The 23,354-nt window shown below is 40.7% G+C and overlaps 1 protein-coding gene across 1 annotated transcript in view; it reads right to left on the bottom strand.

Moving 5' to 3' along the window:
- The window catches only part of PLEKHM3 (pleckstrin homology domain containing M3), a 98,115-nt gene that overhangs the window by 48,654 nt on the left and 26,107 nt on the right, over positions 1–23,354 (bottom strand). Inside the window, exons 3-4 of the mRNA XM_067549816.1 lie at positions 14,899–15,044; positions 9,832–10,025 (exon numbers count right to left, since the gene is read on the bottom strand). Of these exons, the coding sequence (XP_067405917.1) occupies positions 9,832–10,025; positions 14,899–15,044 (340 nt within the window). The remainder of the gene's footprint in view (positions 1–9,831; positions 10,026–14,898; positions 15,045–23,354) is intronic.

The following is a 23,354-nucleotide window of genomic DNA, read 5'->3' as shown; positions in this document are numbered from 1 at the left end:
CATACCACAGTACAAAGCAGACCCAGCCATGGGGCTGCACTAAGTCCATTGGGAAACCTGTTTAAATTTTGATTGTGGAACTACTTTCCAAAATGCTTTAGTTTATTAAAAAGTCTTGTATAAAGTGTCATTCCCTCATTCCCTCCTTTATGAGGTGCCAGGGGCTCCACTATTAAATCAAGGCAAATATACAAATAGAAAGGGGGGATAAGAGTGAATGGGGAGGAATAAAATATAGAGCCAACACTGATCATTTTAGTAAACTAACATTTTTAAAATAAAAGACGCGATCTTAAGTAGTCCACCATCAACATGAAAAAAATCACACTTCTATCTGAAAACTGAGCACCTTATACGGATAATACATAATGGCTGGGATGATTATACCTGAAAAAAGTTAGTGAAAAGGATCTACATGTTAAACAGAATGACAAATTAATTCTTTTTTTAGTGTGAGCAGCTAGACTTTGTATTGCATGTGATTGGAAAAATATGACTCCTCCTCTTATGGAATTGTGATATAGTAAAGTGTGGCGTGCCCTTGTAATGGAAAAGCTTTCATACAAAGTATGCACACAAGAGAAGTGCCAAAAAGAGGATAAGTATTTAGAAATTTGGTCATCCTTCTTAGCGTACTCAGAGGAGGAAGGCCTCCCCAACTAGCAACAGAATCTTTAGCCAGGTTATTGAATATTTACATGATCCTGAATGAGTAATAAGTAATGTACGACATAGCACGTTAACGTTTTATTGTAACTTTGCATTAATAAAAAGTTAGTGAAAGATATTTGAGTCTGTGACAGTGCTTTGGGTATAGTCAGTTTCATTGCTCCTGTGTAGGGTCAATAATGCCTTAGTCCTGCAAAGACAGAAGCATGGGCTTGGATTTTTGCAGGTTCAGGCTCTTATTTTCTCCCTTGATGTAAAGACTCTTTATAAACATAAAAAATGGGAGTGGTAAAAACTCTCATGATATTATCGCGAAAGGAACATAAAAAATATTGAGGTCATCCCATTTTAAAGAGTGCTCTACAGGAATTAAAAAAAAATAGTCAATCAAAAAAAAAATTCAGATCAACTGTGTCCTTTTCAATTGGTTTTCAAAAGTGGGGAGACCTGAATAGTGATGGGGAGACAGATGGCAAATGGCATATCGGCACATCCTGGGGCTCACACCAGCAAAAACCAGATTTCCTGCTGCCTCGGGATCTGATGCTGGAATACCTGAAAGGCAAGTGGTATCTGAATGCAGCAGCACACTAAAAACTTGTCCTATGAGTTTAGATAATTTGGAGACACAGCTCAGTCTGATCTACACAGTAAGATGGAACGGTGTTTTAATTGCACCACAGGATTGCTTTGTTGTAACCGGGTCACAGTTAAACTTGCGGCGTATAACAAAAGTTCAATGCTAACAAATCTTTTAGATTCACCACTTCCTGAGAACAATGAAGTCAGAAGTCCTGTTGGTTTAAAGTCTCCACAGTGTTTTACCATAATATGATTGAAAGAAAAGCAGTCAGTGCAAGGAGAACGAATCTTAGGAGATGTTAGCTCCAACTGAAATAACGAATTTAGCATTCTGTGCAGTCTTCTAAGTTTCCCAATCTGTGATTTTTTAAACAACGCTATATAATCTGAAGCACAACAGTCATGCAAGATATTTCATCTCTGCTCTTGGTGTGATTTTATCAGGCAAGTATCTGCACAAACAAAAGGTTATCTTTTAGTGTCCTCCTGCAAATAGAATCACTGATAAGCTTTTGCTTTGCATTTAGGCAAAGTTGCAGTGTTTGTAGCCATGGTGCTTTGATAGCAGTAAGTAATCTCTCTGCATTTAAAATCTGTTTATCATCAGCTCAAGTCATTTTTCTCCACTGGGTTAAATACCCTGACAGCCCTGCTAAATCTACAGCATATTAATCGGTCAGAACCTGACACTATAACTGAAGTACAAATGTGATAAGCAAAGCAAACTCTTCTTTTCACACTATAAGCAAAAGAAATCAAGTTAGTTGGCAGATGAGCACAATCAATTCCTTTTGTACCAAATAAACCTTCTAAGAAGGCAGAAAAAGTAGGTTGGCACCACTATTTAATATGCCAGTCAACACTGTCTTGTTTGCCCAAGTTTAGAATTGTATGACCTTATAGGGCTTAAACTATTTCCAGATCTTTCTGATGAAGAAGGGGAAAGGAAGCAGGGAGGAGGATTAAGAGGAAAATCTTATTTTTTCCTAGAATGAGCTTTAAAAACCTTAAAATATGGGAATAATAGTGGGTAGGGGAAAAAAGTTTTTTTTTTTACCATGATGCAAGGGAGATCTTACTTTATTCTCAATCATACTGTATCAAATTCTTCAGCAGTCCTATTTTACCTGAATAGTTACAGGAGAATTTAAGTTAAATTTTCACTCATCCCAAATATCCATGCAGAGTAAAGGATTGCATTAAGCTTCCAAGTGGACAGATGTGTCCTTTGCTAGATTTTATGTCACAATTCAGCTGGAGCGCAATATGTCAATAAAAGTAACATGGTGTTTTTCTGTGTTGCCAACTCTTGTGATTACTGCGAGTCTTTAGCTATCTGGTATTCTTTTGAAAGTCCTAATTCTTGTAGTTGTGTTATTAGGGGAGAAGCTTTACTTTCATTTAAAAAAAGTGAGAGAAAAGCTGGTCAATGCAAACCCTGAAGACTTAGAAACCAAAAGGCAAATAAACACTCACATTTATTTATTTTTTAAATCTCATGATTTTTAAGACAAACCTCATGATTTGAAGGGGACTGACTCATGATTGTTGAATTAGAGGTTGTCCATACTGATGCATGTAAGCAGCTTCACGTGTACCACCTATGAGTACTGTGGCTAACTATCTTTTAAAAACCACCAATCCCTGGATATCTTTCATAGGTAAGGACGGCTAGATTTATTCCATAACATGCCTGTGTAAAATGTGGATTGGCCTATCAATCCATTACATCTGAAACTCATTTGTTACAGAAACAGTACGGCAAAGCAAATTGATTTGTATGGATTTTGATCAGGCCTAGCAAATGGAAATGGTCATGGATTTCAGAAAATGGCTCAACACATTATACATATTGCAAGCAGGAATGTTAGAACTCTCTTTGCTCCAGCCCAAACTGAGCTAGTAAAGGAGGAGTTAAGGAAGTTACAAGTTTCCTTTGCTGTCATACAAGAGACACACAGGCGAGTTGACAGTTGGAAACTACAATTTCCTTTACTACAGACAGACAAGTGGGCAAATGAAGCATAGGGATGGGATTGCTATAACAGTGGACAAGAGAACAGTTACTTTAATGAACAGCTGGAAGCCAGTGTCTGAGCAGATTGCCATAGCAACATTTACTACTGCCTACAATAAACCATGCACAACTAAGATCTGCATTATGCACCAACAGAAGCAGCAGAAGAGGAAGAGAGGGATGAACTGTATCAGCAGATGGATAGCATTGTAGATGAGACTCCTGATCACGATACGATTCTGATAATGGGAGATACGAATGCAGAGGTTGGTAGCAGACATAGTAAGCAAACCAATAGTGCTGGAACACACATCTGCAGCACAACAAACGATAATGGGAAAAGGGTAAGAACTTGTTGTGTGATGCACAATCTAATTATTGGCAGGACTCAGTTTCCTCATAAAGTCATGCATGAGGTTACATGGAACTCACCAGATGGTCAAATCAAAATCTAGATGGACTGCATTATCATCAGTGAAAGGCATAGACAATCACTGTCGGACGTTAGCATCTACAGAAGTGCCGAGTGCGGCAATGATTATGAACTACTACTGGGAAAGATTAACTAAAAGATGGGTGCACCTGGCGCCAAATTTGATCTTGATAAGTTAATAGCTCTGTGAGGAAGGCATAATGGTGACACTTGGAGGATGTTTCAGGCCATTATTTTGTGAGGATGAAGAAATCTCACTACTGACTGGATGGGAAATATTCAAGAAAGCAATACAAAGCACAGCAGAGAAAGTTACTAAAAGGCGTAAGCAACCAAGGAAAAGACGGACAAGCAACGAAACAAGAACATTACGGGAAAAAATGCAAACAAACGAAAACCGGTGGGAAAGCAGAAGTAAAAAGCATTATGTGAAAGATGGAAGTAATAAAAATGAAATGATTTTAAGACAAATGACGTTAGAAGGAGAGTAAGATGTGAAATCAGGGCACAGGATCAGCTACAATTGAAAAGATTATGATGGTGGGGGCACTGCAGAGGATGAACAGACAATAGGATGCCAAAGAGAATAAGGCAAAGACAACCAAGGTCAGTCCAACACAGAGGCTGACCATTGACTAGGTAGTGGGACATCGTACCCAAGGACATGATCAGACTGGGTGTCATGGAAGAACAGGCCGTGGGAAGAAATAAATGGTGACGCTGTGCTCCTCGTGTCTGCAAAGATGCTTTGGGATGAAAAAGAGGATGACGCGCAGTTCATACTTGTTTTGAAATTAGTAGACAGGTCTCCCACAAATGCACACGCAAGACTGGACTAATTGAAGTTATATTCTTGGTGTTTACTGGAAACCCTACTTCAGGACACAAATGTTTTTTACCTAAGTGCAGAAGTTCACAAACTCTTCTCTCTAAGGTAGCTGCTCTTATTAAGATCATGGTTACACTATGAAACTTAAGAATTACTATAGATCAAAAGAAGGAACAAAGCATTATTGATTTTTAGAACAGAATGTGGAGAAATAGTTTGGGACAGACAGTTTCTACTTGGAATTAAATAGCTCCACCTTTTATCTGCTTAGATCTCCCAGCTACCTCAAAACGAAATGAAGAGCAATGAGGTACTCACTGTTCTTTCAGGTGCAATTTGGAGTACTTGAAGTTTGCGGCAAGCAGACACGGAAATGATCAAATTAGGGTGAACGAGGGCAGAGCTAGTATTTCAAGTAGTGATCCCAGCTAATGAAAACATAATTTGGAATCTAAGTGGTGGTATTTCTAAAGCAATCTATCTATCTTAAATGGAAGACACAATGCTAAATCATTTTTAGATGCTTAATATTACTAATCTATTTGACAGAAGGTGAAAGATTGCATTAGACATCATTTCTGGACTAAGATGCTATGTGAAACAAAGAATTCTATTACCCTCTGAAATATTCGTGCAAGTTTCTTAGCAACAACTTGAAATGCTTAATGCAAATATTTTAAAAATAATCTAGTTCAGTGTCAAAAGAGATTTTTCTAAGACCTCACTGTAGGAAATGACTGAATTCTTCTTTCACCTTCAGTGGATTTGGGTTCTTGTTTTGCGAAATGCTGACAGCATTACCTAGGAGTATATGTCTGTGGCACTGGAAATCTGCTCTTAACCTGATTGCAGCAGCAAGCTTTAATTCCATTTCCCTGTAATGTGCTTTAAGTAATGTAACCAGTGCCAGGTTAAACTAATATAAAAGACTGTTGTGTAGTTAATAGAAAACTGTAATCCTTGGGGGTGGGGGAGGCAAGTAATTAGATGCATAATTCTGCTTAATTTTCCACCTCCATGCAGAAGGAGTCTATGTTTCCAGATGGAAATCACTGAGGTAAGTGCTGAGGGATAGGACCTGCTCAGACCCAGAGACTGTTAAAAACCAAAACAAACTCTGTGACAATTCCTTCACCAAGAAGCCCTCCTTTAGGCCAAAAGAGCAGGAAGAAAGACCATAGTGAAGGTTAAAATTATGAGCCCTTCTCATATCTACAAGAGACAAGGAGACTCCTCCACACTTAAAGATGAAGTAGACAAAAACAAGACTGATACTTCCTTCTATTTACATGTTTACGGACACTGCACCACCTGCTCGATGGACAAGAGCTCCTCTCTGCTCTCCTTGGCATCAGATCTACTGTTTCCACTTTGTGTATCTGTGTTCTTTGGCAATAATGCAAGCAGAAAACTGTTGTGGGAACTATACAACTGCAGCTTGCATCAGTTCTACACAAGCACTAGATTTAAGTCCTACATTTTGTTTCTCCTTCAGGAACTGACAAGTGTGTATGCATCTACAACTACAAATAGGTAAACCTGTTCAGTTAAAGACAGGGAAGGCAAATTAGATCTTGTAATATGGAGGTGGCAGGCACAGCTAAGCAGTTGTAGCAATATCCCTTATGAAATAGAGATTCTGATAATGGATCAGATCCTCAGCTGGTTTGACTCAATGGAGTCATGGTGATTTACACTAGTTGAGGATCTGGCCTAATGGATCCAGCCACACTTGTTTTCATTTGTTTTATCTTCCCTGCTGCCTTTAAAGACTGCTTCAAATTACTATCCAGACAATCACCATTGCTGCTGGAGTCCATCACAGATCAGCAAGAACAGCAAGTGAACTGGAACTCTTAAAGACAATAAGGGCTGCCAGTTCTCTGGACCTTAAGCCACTAGCTTCTGAGATCTCTAGCTGTTCTTAGCTTTTTAGTCACTCGCTTCTTTAGAATTCACAGTGCAGATCAGCCCTGAGTTCTCTGTGGAACGGCAAGATTTATGAAGTTCCCAAAGCACCTATGTATACCAGGCATTAGAAATACTGTTTCCACATTTAAGTCAAGTAGGTCCTGAGCTAAACTGGTTTGTAGCCATCTGGAAATCTTCAGAAACAGTGACTTGTAAGCACTGTAAACATTTTAGTCTTCATGGAGGACATAGAGAACTCCAAAATTAATTGCCACCTTGGGTTTGAGATCTGGGTTCAAGAGGAAGGGATAGATTTAAAAAATGATGATGATGATAAAAACCCCACAGCAATCTGCTCTTTCCCTAATAAGGAAGGCTATCAGTGTCCTGCAAGCAGCAAGGTGCCAATACAATTAATCAGTCTGTTTTTAGTTCTCTCTAGACAGCAATATTAACAGTTTGTTTCACTCTGTTTATATGGTTCTGACAGGCCTTCAAGATGCTGTACTCACTTGCCAGTGATTAATAGTCATTCATGGGCTAAGGTGAAGACCAAGATGAAAAAGAATGCCTTTGGAACAGGATAGATAACGGGATTCTGGATTCTCTTCCCCAGCCCTTCAATTCCTGACTAGGAAACAGCACTAAATTTAGCAACACTGGCTCACAGAGTTGTTTGAACTCCCCTTTCCTTGCAACTTGCTCCTGTGATGAGCTGACAGGTAACTCATTTAAATCACGTATTTTCTTCATTAATATAGCTCATCTTCTCTGTCCAGCCATGATGCGGAGCCATAGGGTATGCATATTGGGACGTGACATATTAGGAAGAAAGGTACTGGAGCATGATTCCTGCAAGGTGGTGTTGCTTCCAGGAAGGAGCCTTGTTTCCTCTCCAGATCCGTCAAGAAGGCCACCAGGGACCAAACTGGTGCCCAAATCACTCTGGAGGAGACTTCCACAAGTGGGAGTCCGGCACTCAACTACCGTTGACTTTCAATGGGAGTCAGCCACTTAACTGCTCTTTGTGCCTTTGAAAGGTTTGCTCTATAGCTTTTGGAGCATCCCACAAGTTCCTATTAAACTGGATACTCTTCCCTATAAACAAGGAGCAACAGATGAGGACTGTTCATAAAGCTCTAGCCACCTGCTACAGACCACAAGCCCTTCCTGGGCAGGGTGCTCCTCTCTCAGCTCTGTATTATATACAGGTCATGTGGAGAGAAGAAAGGGAATTACCAGCAGCACTAGAAGACCAAGCTTAACTCAGGCTTATGTAATTGCGAGTGTAAGGAAAACAGGGCATCCAAGAACGGTCATAAAACACCCATCAAAGTTCACTCTGTTTTAATCGTTAGGAGTCTGGAGGGCTGTGGGTAAGAAAAGGGAGTGTGTTTCCCCCACTCCTGCTTTTCCCTCTCTCATTTATTAGCACCGTACACTATTCAGAGCTTTTCATTCTGCTGTAGGGAATGTAGCTTTAGTTGCAGCTTGACAGTATATCAGCAGATGCAACCATGGGGAAACCATCATAAAATAGATGGGAAACATATCCTACCTATTGTCCTCCTTCCTCTTCTCCTTTCTGTCTACCGATAGAGCTGCACACTAGTTTACATTTTACTCATTTTGATTACTTACTGGTATAAGAACGTTATGGTATTTTTTGTCATCCCTTTTCTTCTAAAGCCTCGCACCTTTTCTATGTTTCCTGTCTAATTCCGTACCATCTGTCTTTCCTATCCCATCTCCTCAGCTGCTTCTATTTCTTCAGTGTTCCCCTTTTGGCCTCTTGGTAGTTCCCCTCAATTCTTATTTTCTCAAATTCTTTGTCCTCATCCCTTGAATGCCTCTTCACTCCCTTTGGACCCTTTCCTCTCATCTCTTTCCATCAGCTCCAGCTCAAAGTACCTCCTCTGGCCTCCTTGCTTTCCCCTTCGTCCCATTTCCTCTGGCCTCATTGCTTTTCTTTGTTCACTTCTCCTTTGATCTGTTTTCTTTCACTCTCTTTGCTGACTCTCTTCAGTCTTTCCTGCCTCCTCCTCGTTATTTTAATCAGAGCATTCAGCATTAATCAAAAGCTGTAATTTCTTTTCAGCCACTTTTCTCCAGCCTCTGTAACTCTACTCTCCTTTTAGTTTTATTATAATTGAAGGAGAGAAAATAAGAGTGATATTACGACTATATAGTAGGACAGCCAAAATTATAATACTGTACACTAGACTACAGCAAGAGAAATTAGTTTTAATTTTAAAAATACTGCAGATCGGCTCTCCTACAGTTGAAGAAATGTGTTTGTGCGTTGCTGCTCCATTCCAAAACACATACACACAAATAGTTACACACAATATGTTTAATATAGGAACTCACCTGTTGCTGTCTAGAACCTTGCCATCATAGCCATCTTTGCTTAGCTGTACTTGATGTAATTATTCAAGGCTTTGGCATATAGGTTATCTGATGAATAGCAAACACCACCTTGCTTCCATTTCTAGAATAAAGAAGGCAGTGCAAACCCCAGCAGCAAATTATACCAACCCTCCCCATCCTCTAAAACACATATCCAAAATACCGGGAGTTTTTTGTTTTTCGCCCTTTGGCCACGGAACATTTCAAAACAGCAATGTTTCTAACTAAAGGTGACAGATTTGTCTTACTAGCAGACCTGAGACACACAGACACATAAGAGATACATGGTCCACCAAGCCAGTTGCATTTATCTGGATTCATTCATCTCACAAGGAAAAAAAACCAAAAATGATAGATCCAAGACAGACCTCCAGTCTCTTTCTTTAGGAGATCCAGGGTAAAAACAACCTTGGCCTTTATACAGTTGCTCTGCTGTTCGATTTGAAGAGGCTATTTATCTTTCAGAGCTGTTTGGAGAAGTTCAGCAGCAGCTGCTACAGTAGACTAAGATGCTGCATTTTTTAAATGAATTGTACCTTTGACAAAGATAAACCTGTTCTGGATTGCGATCTGCCCGTTTTATTTTGAGGAAAAATCAATAGGGAAGGAGGAACAGATAGTACCCAAATAATACTCTTTCCATTTTCATAGTGATGGCCTAAAATAACCACATATGTTCAGATTTAGACACACCATTGAGGGGAAACAGCATGCTCCTATGGGAGGAATGACTAGGTACTCAGGCTCCACAGTCAGCCTCCGTGAATCACTGAAATCATAGGCTTTCCTATGGCAGTAGACAATCTAGTTGTATAAAAAAGCCTGTGGTGACAACTACAGTGAAGCTGGTTCTCACAATGGGTAATGACTTATGAACTGGATCATGGGAACTCATAGGAGGAAGTGAGGAATGAACACGTGCAGACAAGGAAGAGGCAGGAAAACAGGAATCTTGTGCTGTATGTAGTCTGTGGTGCTTACCTCCTACGCAGATCTTCAGCCACTGCTGCTCTGCAGCTGAACAAATAGGCTCTGAGAGATCTCAGCTGCTGTCTCAGACGGACTACAGTCGCCAGTGGCTCAACGTGTCTGTACAACATGGGATTTTCCTGTTGGATGTCAATCAATGGCTCCTCATATACATACTCCAGGAACTCTTTGGCTTGCTTTGATACCTGAAAAACAAAGCACTCAGTTTAGATGTGCTTCCTTTCTGCCCTTCTTCACATAGTTTCATTCCTCTTTCTTATGTGTTTCTTTTAATCATTATTTGAATCCAAAATTTTCTATTGGAATTTCCATTGCCAACTATTGGAGAAGACAGAGTTGAGTGTGATCACTCTGTTAACTTCTATTGGTAGCCAACTCCCACTTTGTTGAGTACATTAAGGTAAACTACAAGGACTACTATCCTATCTTTCCAAATCACATTGATATTCATAGCCATACATATCCTTACCACTTCCCTACTGGTGAAGGTCATGTACAGTATCTGTTTGATATTAGATAGTCCTCTATTGAGGATGTTATTCTGCCATTGCAGTGGGATGCACGTAGTGATTTATTCTAATAGATCTTTTACATGTCTAACTACGATGTCATCAAATTTCCCTCTTAAATGGTCTTTTCTTGTCTATAAATGTTTGTGTGTGTTTGTATACACATAAACACATTGTCAGGGATGCAGGGATTCCGATAAGCAGGATGTAATTGAGAAAGAAAATTAATGGCATACTAAGGGCCCAATCTAGCTCCTTTTGAAGTCAACTGGAGTCACCTCAAACTTTAATGGAAGTTGGGGGGAGCCCTAGAAAGAGAGTCAACAGTAGATTAACAGATGTACAACAAAACCCATGCATCATTAGCCATTCCAATGGCAATTTCTTTCAATTTAACTGTAATGTAAAAACACATAATACTAAAAGAACAATCAGACCCACCTCTAGCGATTTTTCAAAACAAGCATATATATGAGAGAGGTATTATTATTCATTAAACATGGTGTTTAATTTTCAAAAAATTTTCTCTCTTCCATTCCATTCCATTCCATCATATTGCTCTGCACAGCTGCACGCACAGTAAGATACTGCAACCCTGGCAAACTAATGGAACTTTTTGTCCTAACTGGGAAGGATAAAGCCAAATATTCCCCGTGTCGCCCCCCTTCTTTATTTCTGCATTTTATCAAGGAGGAGAAAAAGGAGCCAGGATTATGTGAAATGAACTGCAAACCACTTGAAACTGTGCTGTAGAAAAATGATGTGTTTCGCAATTCAATTAGTCCTTCTGGTCCTTAAAACCAGTGTTTACATTGAAGCAAGGCACCAATGAATTAGGCTAACAAAGCTACCTTTTTATGAGGAGAACAAAAGGGCAAAGGCTACACCTTAGTCTTCTCAGACTTAAAAGGCCTCTCCCTTCAGGTACTTTAGGATATGAGGTAGACAAAGCAAAATACGTCTTTATAGATGGTACCAGCTAGTGGAACTACATGCAGGTCAGGGAAGAAGTTGCTAACTAGTTGCAGTGAGAGATGATCCCAAATGTAACTCTTTGCAATGAATAATCTGCCTGTTAACAAAAATATCTCAAGTAATGCCAAGCACTGGCTGCGGATTAGTGATTATGCAGATAATACAGTGCATATTTTTAAACACAGGAGACAGGTGAATTAAAGGTCATGGTTCCAGAGACTTCTGTGGCTCAGAAACTGTATTAAACATCCCACATCTCTCAGCTTTTAGGAATTTTTTTTAAACTGTGCACGCACGAGGAACTGTCCTGTCCAAACTGAGGAACAGAAAACACACTGTATAAGTAACAACGTGGGGAGTTTGGGTAAAGAACAAAATTTTACAGATCCCAAATGTTCAAAATGCACAAAAAAACTTTAACGTAAAAAACGTTGGGTGGAGTCTATTCGTTTTGTTCTGTTAGTGAGAATAATGCAGCTGCACACTAGAGAGAATAATACAACTGTCTTCAACTTCACACCGCCTTTACACACATTAAACAATTCATCCTTACAACACACCTCAGAGCTACGATACCTGTAATAAGTATTATTCCTCTGTACTGAGGGAGAAACAGAGCCAGATAGCAGCAATTCACTCAGCCCCACACAAGCTCTCAATATCACAGCTAACACTGGAACTCAGGAATTTCTCACTCCAAATCCTGTGCGAGGATCACTAGCATATACTTTGGTCCCACTCAGCACAGCACTCAAGCACGTGCTTAATGCTTTTCTGTATCAAGGCCTATGCATGTGTGAATATGTAGTCTTAACTTTGAGGGCAGCAAGCAAGTGGAAGGTAGAATACAGTGAGGTTTCCAGATTTTCTTTCACCACAGAACCTGATGCCAGTATCCCCAGGGGCTCAATATTTCTTTTGAAGAATATTCTTTCACTGGGAATAAGTATTGAAATGATGGGAAACCCCATTTGCCTATCAGCTCCTCAGGGCAGATATGGGAATGAGTAGCTGGCGATATTTTATTTTGTTCCACGGGGAATATTCATCAGCAGTGCACGCATGCGCACGTTAAAAAACAATTAACGGTTGCAAAGTCAAGCACTCAAAAGTTAGGAAATGCCAGACTCAAGAATGCCTGTGCAACTTTCATTTGGTCCCTTTGTGTGTATATGTTATGGTACAGCCTTTAATTACATGATCACACAGTATTTTTGCCCAGGATCCCTGCCTCACTGAGTGCACAGAATGGGCCTATAACTTGGCCAAAACTGGATTTTCATGGGGGTGACGAAAGACACATACATCGCTGACACAGAAGTCACCCCTGCCCCCAATTTTAAGATCCTGCTCCAAAACATGGGGATGCTAGTGCTGTTCAAAGAAAAGGGCGCAAAAGGTTTTTTTTGTTTGTTTTTTTTTTTAATATGGGCAAAACAATGTATTTTTTTCTAGAATCATTCTCAGAAATGACTGAACTCTTTTGGCTGAAATTTTTCAAAAAAATCTGCCTGAGATAGGACAACTGGCAAGTCAAATTTCAGCCCAAATGGTTAACGTTTGGCAAAGCTATAAGCAACTTTTGTAAAGTGAAAACTGATCATTTCTCACTGTTATAATTAGAATTAATTTGATTTTAAATTGAAACCTAAAAAGTTCTGTCCTGTCTTTGTGCCCTAACTCTTTGAACACAGGCACTTTCTTCTCTCCTATATCCAAACTGTTTGAAACTGTACAGGTTTTAAATTCTAAATTAAAAATCCAGTTTCTCTTCTTTGTGGTCTCATTGACACATGCTTACACAAGGACTGCCTGCTTTACCATCCATTTGATCCACATTAGAGGGTTTCATCCCAGCCCTGCCCAGACAAATGAGTGGCATTTGGGAAGGGCATCCAAAGGAAAATAATTTAATGTCTTATATTTAAATATGACCTCATTTGGGGGGGAGGAAGAGATCCTTAATCTATCTATGCAATAACTTTATTAACTCCTGAAAAATCTGATATTACTTGGCACCAGATTATTATTTTCCTAATGGTAGGCTCTGGTTTCCTTTAATAATCTGTCTTTTGACAAATTTTCTTCTTCAAGAGAAAGCCTGCTTTTTTCTCTAACAGGGCATTTACCAGTTCTTTTATTTTCTTTTCAAATAACCCATAATAATAATAATATTCGCAGAGGTAAAACATCAAACAGTCTTTCCTAACAGTGTCTGTTATGTTAGAAGCTTTAGTATGATCTCCCTTCCTCATAAATTCAGTTATTGTTTCAACACACTCCCCCAGCAATGCCAAAACAACACAGTTAATCCTATGAAAACATCCAGTGGAAATGGACGTTCTATGCACCATTTCTTTGATGCTCTTTGTGAAATATGCTAAAATGTATAAAATAGCTACTAGCATATATCTGTCTAGCTATCCACTCATCCATGTTTGCATGTGTTTCCACACAATCATAGCATCTGAGAGTTTAACAAACAAAAAAAGGTAAATTCAGTCTAAAGAATTGTACTTATCTTCCACCTCATCCTCATCCTATGACTGAATGTGCAATTTTCTCTTTACATTATTGCTATTGCTTACGCCCAGGGAAGTGTTGCTGTGCCATCCTTATGATTTTATAAGAAGGCTCGTGCTAAGAGATGAAGTCCACTATGTTCTGAAGCTAGTGAGAGGTGGATTCGTTCTGATTCCCAATGGGCTGAAATTCCACAGCATTAGTGCCTGCCACCAAAACAAACTCTGCTTTCTACGACCTCCTCCTGTGATTCATCAGCTGTAGTGCTCCTGATAATCACAGCTCTTGTAGCTGTGGAGGAGGCAATGTCTGAGAGAGCCAAGGCCCAGTTCATGGGGACCATGAAGATTAGGACCACGAGAGAAGGGAGGAAGGAACACCTGCCTCTTGAAGGACTATGGCAGTAGTGGGTCAAGGGGTGGGGATGGGGGGCGGCCAGGAGGAGAAGTGTGGCACCATGAGGCCCAAGCAGGGAAGTAGTGAAGTGGCTCCCGCAGATTTGAAGACATACCACTGAGGGGTGATAGACCGAGCAGGCGAGGAACACGGTGGGGCCAGATGAACTGTCAGGAATCCGGGCCTGCAGCACAGCCAGTCTCTGGACAACCTAGCAAGCATGGTTGGCCTATAGTCGGACTGCCTGGTTGGCTACATGGCCTGATGGGTGGGAAGGGTCATCAGACCAGCTCCTAAGCCCAGCAGCAGTTCGGCGGCTGCTTAAAGTATTCCCCCACAGCTGTGATAGCTCCTGCACTGGCTCGTTCCTAGCCTGGCTCCTACTTTGTTCCAGTCCAGCTCTTGCCTTGTTCCTGCCTTGGATCCAGTCCTGCTCTGTCTTGCCTCACTCCAGGTAACCCAGCTCTGACCGTCAGCTCCGACTTCCGGCTCTGGCCTCTGAATCCTGTTCCAACTGGTGGGCACGACCCCCAAACGTCCCGGTTAGGAATGTGATTGATTGGGTAAAATTAGATTTTAACCGTGAGCATCATTTGTATTTCTGCTACACGGCATTCAATTTATTTCTTCTCGAGCCAACACACGTGAAGATTACCTTATACTTTGAAGTGTCCCAATTATGAACCAGTCGGGCAGGGATTAGAAAGTTGTCATCCACATGGCAGGTGCTGCAGTAGTACCATCCGCTGTAACTGCACACTTTGGCTTTTCCATGGGACAAGCCTATCGAGCGCTGACAACCTGGGAAAAGGAAAAAAGAAAATAATATTGGTTTTGGGTCCTTTGCTAGTGATGTTTAATAGGGTGTGATAAGGGAATTAATTAGCCATTACCTAGAGGAGAGCGGTTTTAGAACATGAACTGTTTCATATCCCTTGCAAGTAACAGAATATATGTGGATAATTCAGTGGTATGGCCCAAATTTCAAAAGCATCTACTAATTTTGGGCATCCAACTTGAGATACCTAGACCTGATTTTCAGAGGTACTGAGCAGCACCTACAACTCCAGCCAAAGTCAAAGGGAGCTGTGAGTACCCAGCACCTCTGACAATCCATTCCTACCTGTCTCAAAGTTGGGTCCTCAAAAACTGAGATTCCCTTCAGCATTTTGACCTGACATACACACAAAAACAACACAACCTTGTTTATTTACGCAGGATTTTGGGTGTCCACCACAAGAACTGCTGATATCATAAAAATCTGAAACTGGTCAGGAAGTGCTGTTTTAGGTGGTTGTCAGATCATCAGATGTTACAGGTAATAAAGGAAATCTCAAACTCTAGTCTTGGTAGCCAAATAAGGAAAAAGAGGTTGCCAGCTCTTCCCCAGACCCAACTCTGTTTGTACAATATCAACATCACTCTCATTGGTTTTGTTCCTGACACCTGGTATGAGCTAACACATTTTCCTTTATAAGGAATCACTCTCATCCCCCCCAAATCAGATGTTTGACTTTTGTTGTTTGTTTTGAAAGACAGTCAACATTGTAGTTTTCCACCCATATTTTTCATTTTAAAAAAGGACAGTTCTGCGAAACAGCCATGATCTAAACTGTTGCTTGAGCAAAGCACTCCGTATCATAAAAAGACACACTACCAATTTGCATAATGTCATTTATTTGCCTACTAGACCCTCCCTCTCATTGCAAAATCCTTTATCTGTTGCTGACTGGATGAGTGCAAGCCAACCATCTACTAAGAATGGGCACTGAATTGGCATACAAAAGTCACACAATGAACACTAAATTGGCATGTACAAATAAACAATGCAACTATGCAACAAATGCGCAGACACTTAACTACAGAGACGGAAGGCGTTCTTGCATTGCTGTAGTTAACCCACCTCTCTGAGACACGGCAGCTATGTTGATGGAATTCTTCTATTGACCTAGCACTGTCTACACTGGGGCTTAGCTACATCTCTAAGGGGTGTGAAAAATTCACACACTCCCAAGTGAAGTAGCTGGGACAACCTAACTTTCTAGCATAGACCAGCCCTAACATTTGTAAGGTGCTCAGATAATGTGATAAGTTTCCAGTTAGATAGAGAGAAAACAGCCTGCTCAAAGTATGTTTGAATAAATCAAATCAAGAACCATACGGATTTTTAAAAAATTATTCTGATACTGGATTCACTTCATTTAAAAAAAAAAAAAAGTGGTATTTCAAAAACTATTCCCTCCACAAACTGACAATTGTTAAAAGCCGCAATGCTTAACAAAAAACTTTAAAAAAACCCTCTAAAAGTAAATTTTTACTTATAAATCATATTTCTACATTTCTTTCTTCTCTCCTATTAAGAACATGTGCATTGGAATTGGAACTTTGCTGCCAAAGGATTCACAAGCTCCTGCCACATATTGTTTTCACCAACTCCCTGTGACATCCCCGTGAGTTGCTGTGGAGATGTTTGTGAGATCACAGAGGATGAGGATGTTAAAGAACTCATGTTGAAAACCGCAACTCATGCAAGTAGCCTCTGGACTCATTGGGAAGATTTGAGCATAAAGGTTTGCAAGACCCCCAAATCAACAATTTGCAACAGGAGCAGATAAACTTCTAAGCAAGAAATGTCTCATTAGCATGCTAGCATCCTTACTCATCAGATACAAGGGGGGAAAAACAAAAACCAGAACATGTGATACATACTGTATCAACAGAATTTCGCTAAACAACACTTTCCAATAAGTCCTATAAGAAGTAGGCAATTTCTGAAGATGAACTAAAATAACCAGCTTATCCACTCTGCTTTTAGGATAGAACAAGCCTTATAAAAAGACTATTATTAAGAACAGGACCTAAGCATAACCTACTTGTGGCAGATGAATAAAAAGGACTTATTTCAGCTTAAATTTAAAAAAATGCCATTTTAAAAAGAAACAATTAAAAAAGATATAGCACTTATTGCTGGTCCCAAGCTAAAAACATGACATATGTGCATCCTATGATCAGGTCAGCATATATAATGAGAAGTCATAAATGATGAATGACTCTTGTAGAACATTTCCCATCCACACATCTCAAAGAGTTTTATGTAAGTAGGTATTATCTCCATGTTACAGATGGGTAAGCTGAGGCACAAAGCCTGCTTTTTCGAAAAAGCCTCTACTAATTTTGGGTGCTCACCGTGAAATACCCAGGGCCTGATTTTCCAAGGTGTTGAGTTCCCACTCCTGTACTTGAAATCCCAGGGAGCTGCAGGTACCAAACCCCTCTGAAAATCAGGATTTAGTTATCTTCTGAAAATGGAGGCATCCAGAAAAACCAGAACCTTTTAATAGTTTTGGCTTGATAGTAGGTAACTCGCACAACACCACATAGCTAGTCAGTGGCAGTGCTGGAAATAAAATCCCATTTGATATCTCCCAGTCCTGTGCCCTTATTATTGGACAATTCTGTATGCCCACAGCATTGCTTTGCTTTCCAATATCAGAACGATTGATTACAAAAATGAAACAATGAAGAATGTTTACCATGGCTGTACGATACACAATTTTAGACTAAGGCCAAATGTGGGGCACAAACATTGTGACCACATTCCTTACAACCAGCCCTTGGTAGCAAATTTACCTAATCTAAGAGGCAGGTAAATCGGATGTGACTATGTCATTTTTTTGCCCTAGAAACAGTCCAATATGTTCGTATTTCCATCTAAGCAAAACAAACATTTCTTTGTGGTAGGACTGTCTATTTATTTATTTAAGAAACTGCTTCCATATCAACCCGTTTCCACGAGTTTCCACATTGCCACATCTCACTGTGTTTTTATGTATAAAGTTAGGTAGCGCGTCTAGGTGGTGAACTCTTTATAGATCAGCCATAACACACACACAAAAAAGAAAGTGTTAATACATTAAGGTGCAGTGTTAGAACAGCTGAAGAGACTTTTTTTTTTTTTAATGTACACCCTGTTTGTCTGACATGCCATTCTATTATCACTGAAAGATGCTGGTAGAATGTACTCTCTGTTGCTATGGTACCCATGTTTTTAAAAGCATAACAGAGGTAAATCTTGCCTCTCTGAAAAGAAAACACAGAATGACACCCCTCCTCTCAAAGGGCAAGATGGAGAAGTCTGATTAAAGTGAGCATGCACCGTTCCCAAGCAGAATGGTAACCACTCACAATGATGTTTGATTAGCCATACACCTCAGTACAGTAAACACTGCAGTGCCAGCTCTACAAAAAAGCAGCAGAGAAGGATCTAAATCGGTTTTTGCCATAAACTGCCTCAGAATTGAGAACTGACGATTTGGAATTTCTGCACTAATGAGTTACAGTTTTTGCATTTATTACATGTAGCCTTTTCTTATAAGCCGGCTGACATACACAATACAAATGGCACGTGTGATTTTATTCTCTTGCGTTTGTACTGGCTGATTTATTCATGTGCGGAGAAGCCATCAGTGAATTATACAGGCCACTCCCAACTGACTGCCACTAAAACCTTTATAAACATCCCACAAGATCAGGTATTTACCAGAAAATTGGTTCTGGAAAGTTTCCCAAGTCTTGTTTTGCATCTCTTGGCATAGGTCATTGGTTTGCCTTATTACCGTGAGTCCAACTGTCCAGGTGAAAGGAGGAAATAAACTATATCTCTGAGATTTCCAAAAATGGTCTAATAATATAGTTTCACTATAAAGCAGGATGTCACTTTTTTTAGGCCTATCCTCTTGCAACGGGCTGGAGCTAGATGCAAACTCCAAACTAAGCAGAGGTTCCTTATGACATATTGCAATTCACCAAAGCACTATGGGATGTTCATTCCACTTCACTTCAGATTTTTCACCACATCCCGTTTTGTTAGGGATGAAATTCACCCCAGTGAGGGGAGCCCAATCCTACAAATCCTTACTTACAGGAGTAGTTCTCACTATGGTTTCAAATCAACGGGACTGCTTATGGGAATAAGGTTTACTCACTTGAGGAAATGTTTGCAGAGTCAGGCCTTCAAGCTGCAATACAGGAGTTTTGGGTGTGACGTAAGCTATACAGAAGACCTTCCTGGTGATGTCAAACCAGGGGGAGAGGAGTAGCGTCTATGCCAAATCCCAGAGATCAACCCAACGACCATGGGAAGGTGGAGTTTAGTTAACCGCAGAGTTCTTGGTCCTCCAGGTACTTGAGACATGTTGGGTGGGTGGGATGACTGGGGGGAAAGGGAGACTTAAAGCAAGAGCCTTGTGGGTAAGAGATCATTCCCTATCTCTCTGCTGAAACACATGGTGGCTGTATCCATTCTCTCTGCTCCCACAACAGGCTACATGTGGTAATGTACAATGCAAGGATTCTCAGTACGTGGACGAAAGAGAAGGGTCTCAGGTACACTTCCTGTATATGCTGCAATCTATATTCCTCACCTGGCAACCTATTTATTTCTATGTAAACAACAGCTAAAAGGATGCCCTTCCAAGGCTGTAGGCACCTAACACTCCATTATCAATACAATTAATCTCAGCAACATTAAAATGATCAATTCAGCAGGAGCTCAGTCAGCCAGTCATATGCAAAAGCACCTTTGCAATCTCCCCACCCCATTGTCTAGGTTTTACTTTTTGTCTCTCTGTACAGTTCATTCTGCCTTTCACAGGGCAGCATAAGTCACAGGGTTTCTCCTCTTAATGCATAGGTATTTACATTTACCATTCTTATTCGAGTATATAGGGGATATGGCAATAAGTCTCAATTTATTGAGTTAAAAATCAGATTCTAAATGCGACAGACTTCACATTCATCTAGGCAGCATACCCTTTCTCCAAACACCCTCTCAAACAGGCGTCTTGTACAGCATCCCCGAAAGGTCATCAAATTCAGGTGACTTCGGACCAAAGATAGGAGCCAAGCTCCAACATCCTGGAGTGCTTGCAGAGAGTGCGCCTGGCCAGCCACCTCCTCTGTTTATAATGAAGGGGGTCCTTCCAAAGCGAAGCAATTTCTGCTAAACCAGCCGTCTGTTCTTGTACTGTTTCTTTCATCCGTTCCAGCTGCATTTTCCCTGTTAGTTTCGCATTTGTTTTCCAGGTCCTCAGAAACACCTTTCTCCCCTGGTTACAGTATATTGCACATGATGCTGCAGGTATTAGTTCGATTATAACCTGCACATTCGGAACAGCCAAGGGAAATTTGCACACTGCTTTCCTTCTGGATCTGGCCACAGCCACTGTTCCTATGTTTTCCTCCACCTTATAGGCTTTGCTCCATGAAAATTCCTCCCCTTTCTCCTCCTTGAACCGTGTTATCTGTTGTGTTTCATAATGGTGGTTATTTCTACAACTCTTTCAAATCAAGTTATGAAAGCAGTGGAGCCCTTTGATGTTATGCGGTTCAAAGTGATGGAGAATGGCAAATATATTTCTATGTCATATACCCATTATTTTATTTATTTATTTATTTTTTAAAAGGAGGGGAGGAAAGGGCAGTGCAGAGTTTAATGCCTTTGAAATCCAGACTCTGCATCTGAGGGTTAGAAGAACACAAAACCTGCCCTCACATTCAATGGAAAAGAAGACACTGCCTTTTCCTAATTGTAAACCCTCTGAGACTGAGTGAGAGAACTTGGGACAATTAACCTGCTTAAGGACACTGTGTTAAGTGAAAAAGGGTCTTCCTGGTGTGGGGAAAGGTCAGCAAACCCTCTCCCATCCCTGCCCTCACGCGCCGAAAAAAAAAAAAGAGAGACTTAGCCTCATACATTCGATTTTCTAGCCAGCTCATTTTTACCTTTGAGGCAAATGTCTGAATCCCTATAGGGGAAGCCAAAGCAGGGAGAACACTGGGAAATGTACTATTGTACCTGAACCATCCCTGACTAACGGGTATTGGAAAGTAGCTATCGGTGGGAAACATGTAGCTATGGGCACAGCATTTGCAAGAGGGAAAAACAAGCACCACTCAAAAGCTTTCATCTCAAAAATGTCTAAGGACATTGGGCTAGTCCTGAGTAGGAAGGCAAGCGAGACGAGAGAAGGGCTGTAAAAATAGCAGCAGCAGAATACTGTGTACAGCAATGAACCATTCTGGGCTTAATAATGTCTCTGCTGGCAGAATTGCAGCACTGACAGCAAGAGGCTTGTTTTCAAGTTCTAACTCTGTGGGAGAAAAAAGTCCAAACGAACTGGACAATACAAGAACTCAGGATGAACACCTTTCCCAGAGCTAGCGTAATGACATGCTAGAAAAGGGGGTCTTGTGGTTTAGGGGCTGGGCTAGGAGACAGCGATCTGGGTTCAGGTCCTGATTCGATCACAGACTTCCTGTCTGACCCGGGGCTTAGGCGGAGGATTTTCAATTTGCCTAGGGAATTTGGATGTCCAGTATTTTGAATGGGAACTGGGCATCTAAATCCTTTAGGTGGCTTTGAAGCCCACAATCTTAATCTCTCTGTGTCAACTTGACAGGGAACTTGCTAGAATCGGCAAAGCTTCTGTTACCTTTGGCAAACTTACCTCACGTGTTTAGAACAAGTTGCTAACCCTGAACACAAAGGTGTCCATTTATCAGGCTTGTGTCCTTAGTACCCTCCTTTACGATTGTGAAAGTTGGGTTACGTACTCCAAGCCAGGAGCCAAGATTGAACAGTTTCTACCTCCACCGTCTTAGAAAAATCCTTGGAGTTGCTTGGGACAACACATCACCAATAACGAGATTCTTGAGAGAAACAGCCTGCAGTCTATGCAGACTACACTGGATGTTTTCAGGCTTCGTTGTTTGGGACGTGTGGAGGGCATGCTTCAAGATCATTTGCCGAGGGCTGTGCTCTATGACCAATTTAAGACCTGCTTGTGGAAGGCCAAAGCTCCAATACAGTGACAAGGTCAAGCAAGGCCTCAAGAAATTCAGCATTCCTACTGACAACTGGGAAAATCCTGCCCACAATCGTTCAGTTTGGAGAAGTCGGGTTAAGATCGGAGCAGTCACTGTGAAGGGCCATCAGAGAGCCCAGGCTGAGTCAGGAAGCAGAGTGTGCTTCAACTTCCATCCGGTGAGTGGACCTGCAGCCACTGTGGGAAGGTTTGCCGCTCATGCATTGGGCTCTTTTCCAATACATTGCTAAACAGCACTGACCGACTCTGCCACGTCTCCTTTCATCTGTCAAGTTGATGGAGGGCCATATATTTGTATGAAATGAAATATATATGCATATGGAGCGATTAGACAGACATATCCCCCCAAAAAAGATCAAAGATCATTAAGGCTGCAAATTAAAGTACTCGTTTTTCAGAAAATGCCAAAGCAAAAGTTGCCCACATAACCTTAAATCTGCCCTGTTCACAGTTGCATTGCACTACAGTCTTTAATTACATGAGCACATGCTGTTTTCTCTATACAATTCAATGTGTAGTTGGAACATGTGCTGTCAATGACAAAGGCATACACAGTAAATGAGAGGGGCATTTTGTGGCTCTCTGGCTTATCTAGGGCCAACCTATTTGCAATTAACACAGCAAAAGTGAAGCGGAAGTTTGCAAATGTGGAGTAAGCCTAAGTGTGCACCTGGAATGTATTAATAACAAATAACAACAAACCTTATCAAGTAAAACAGGAATAAAAGTACTACCTATGGGCCAAATGGCTGAGAAAACACGGCTTTGAGTAAATTCCAAAGATGAGTAAATTCAACTCTGGAATTTTCTGGTCTTTTATTTCTCAGTTGGAATGTTGCAAAAATACTTGTTTTTACAATTAGGGTCTGATCCTGAAAAGTGCTAAACTGCCATGCTTCGCAGTGAAGCTGCTCTAGACATTGTAATGCAAATACATATTCAATACATGAGAATGGGCTGAGAATCCTTCAATATTCATGTATCACATGGACAGATAGTTTTTTCCTGGTGCCCTCTGCATCCTTTTAATTCAATTCTTGCTATTCACAGAATCACAGAAATTAGAAGTGGCAGCATACTAATTAGGCCATTCGCCTGAGCCATTGCACGGTTGTTCTCTCCAATCACCAGTGCTTTTCCAAGCCAGTTTAAAATCACTGAAGAAATAGGGCTGGCTACATGAATTGGATGGGAGTTCTTTTGGAGTTCTTAATAGGCAGGATTC

This window comes from Emydura macquarii, unplaced genomic scaffold (assembly GCF_026122565.2).
Source record: "Emydura macquarii macquarii isolate MOO-44397 ecotype Brisbane River unplaced genomic scaffold, CSIRO-AGI_Emac_v2 contig_1253, whole genome shotgun sequence".
Taxonomy (NCBI): Eukaryota; Metazoa; Chordata; order Testudines; family Chelidae; genus Emydura; species Emydura macquarii.
The sequence above is the reverse complement of the archived record's forward strand: the minus strand, read 5'-3'. Positions and strand labels throughout refer to the sequence as shown.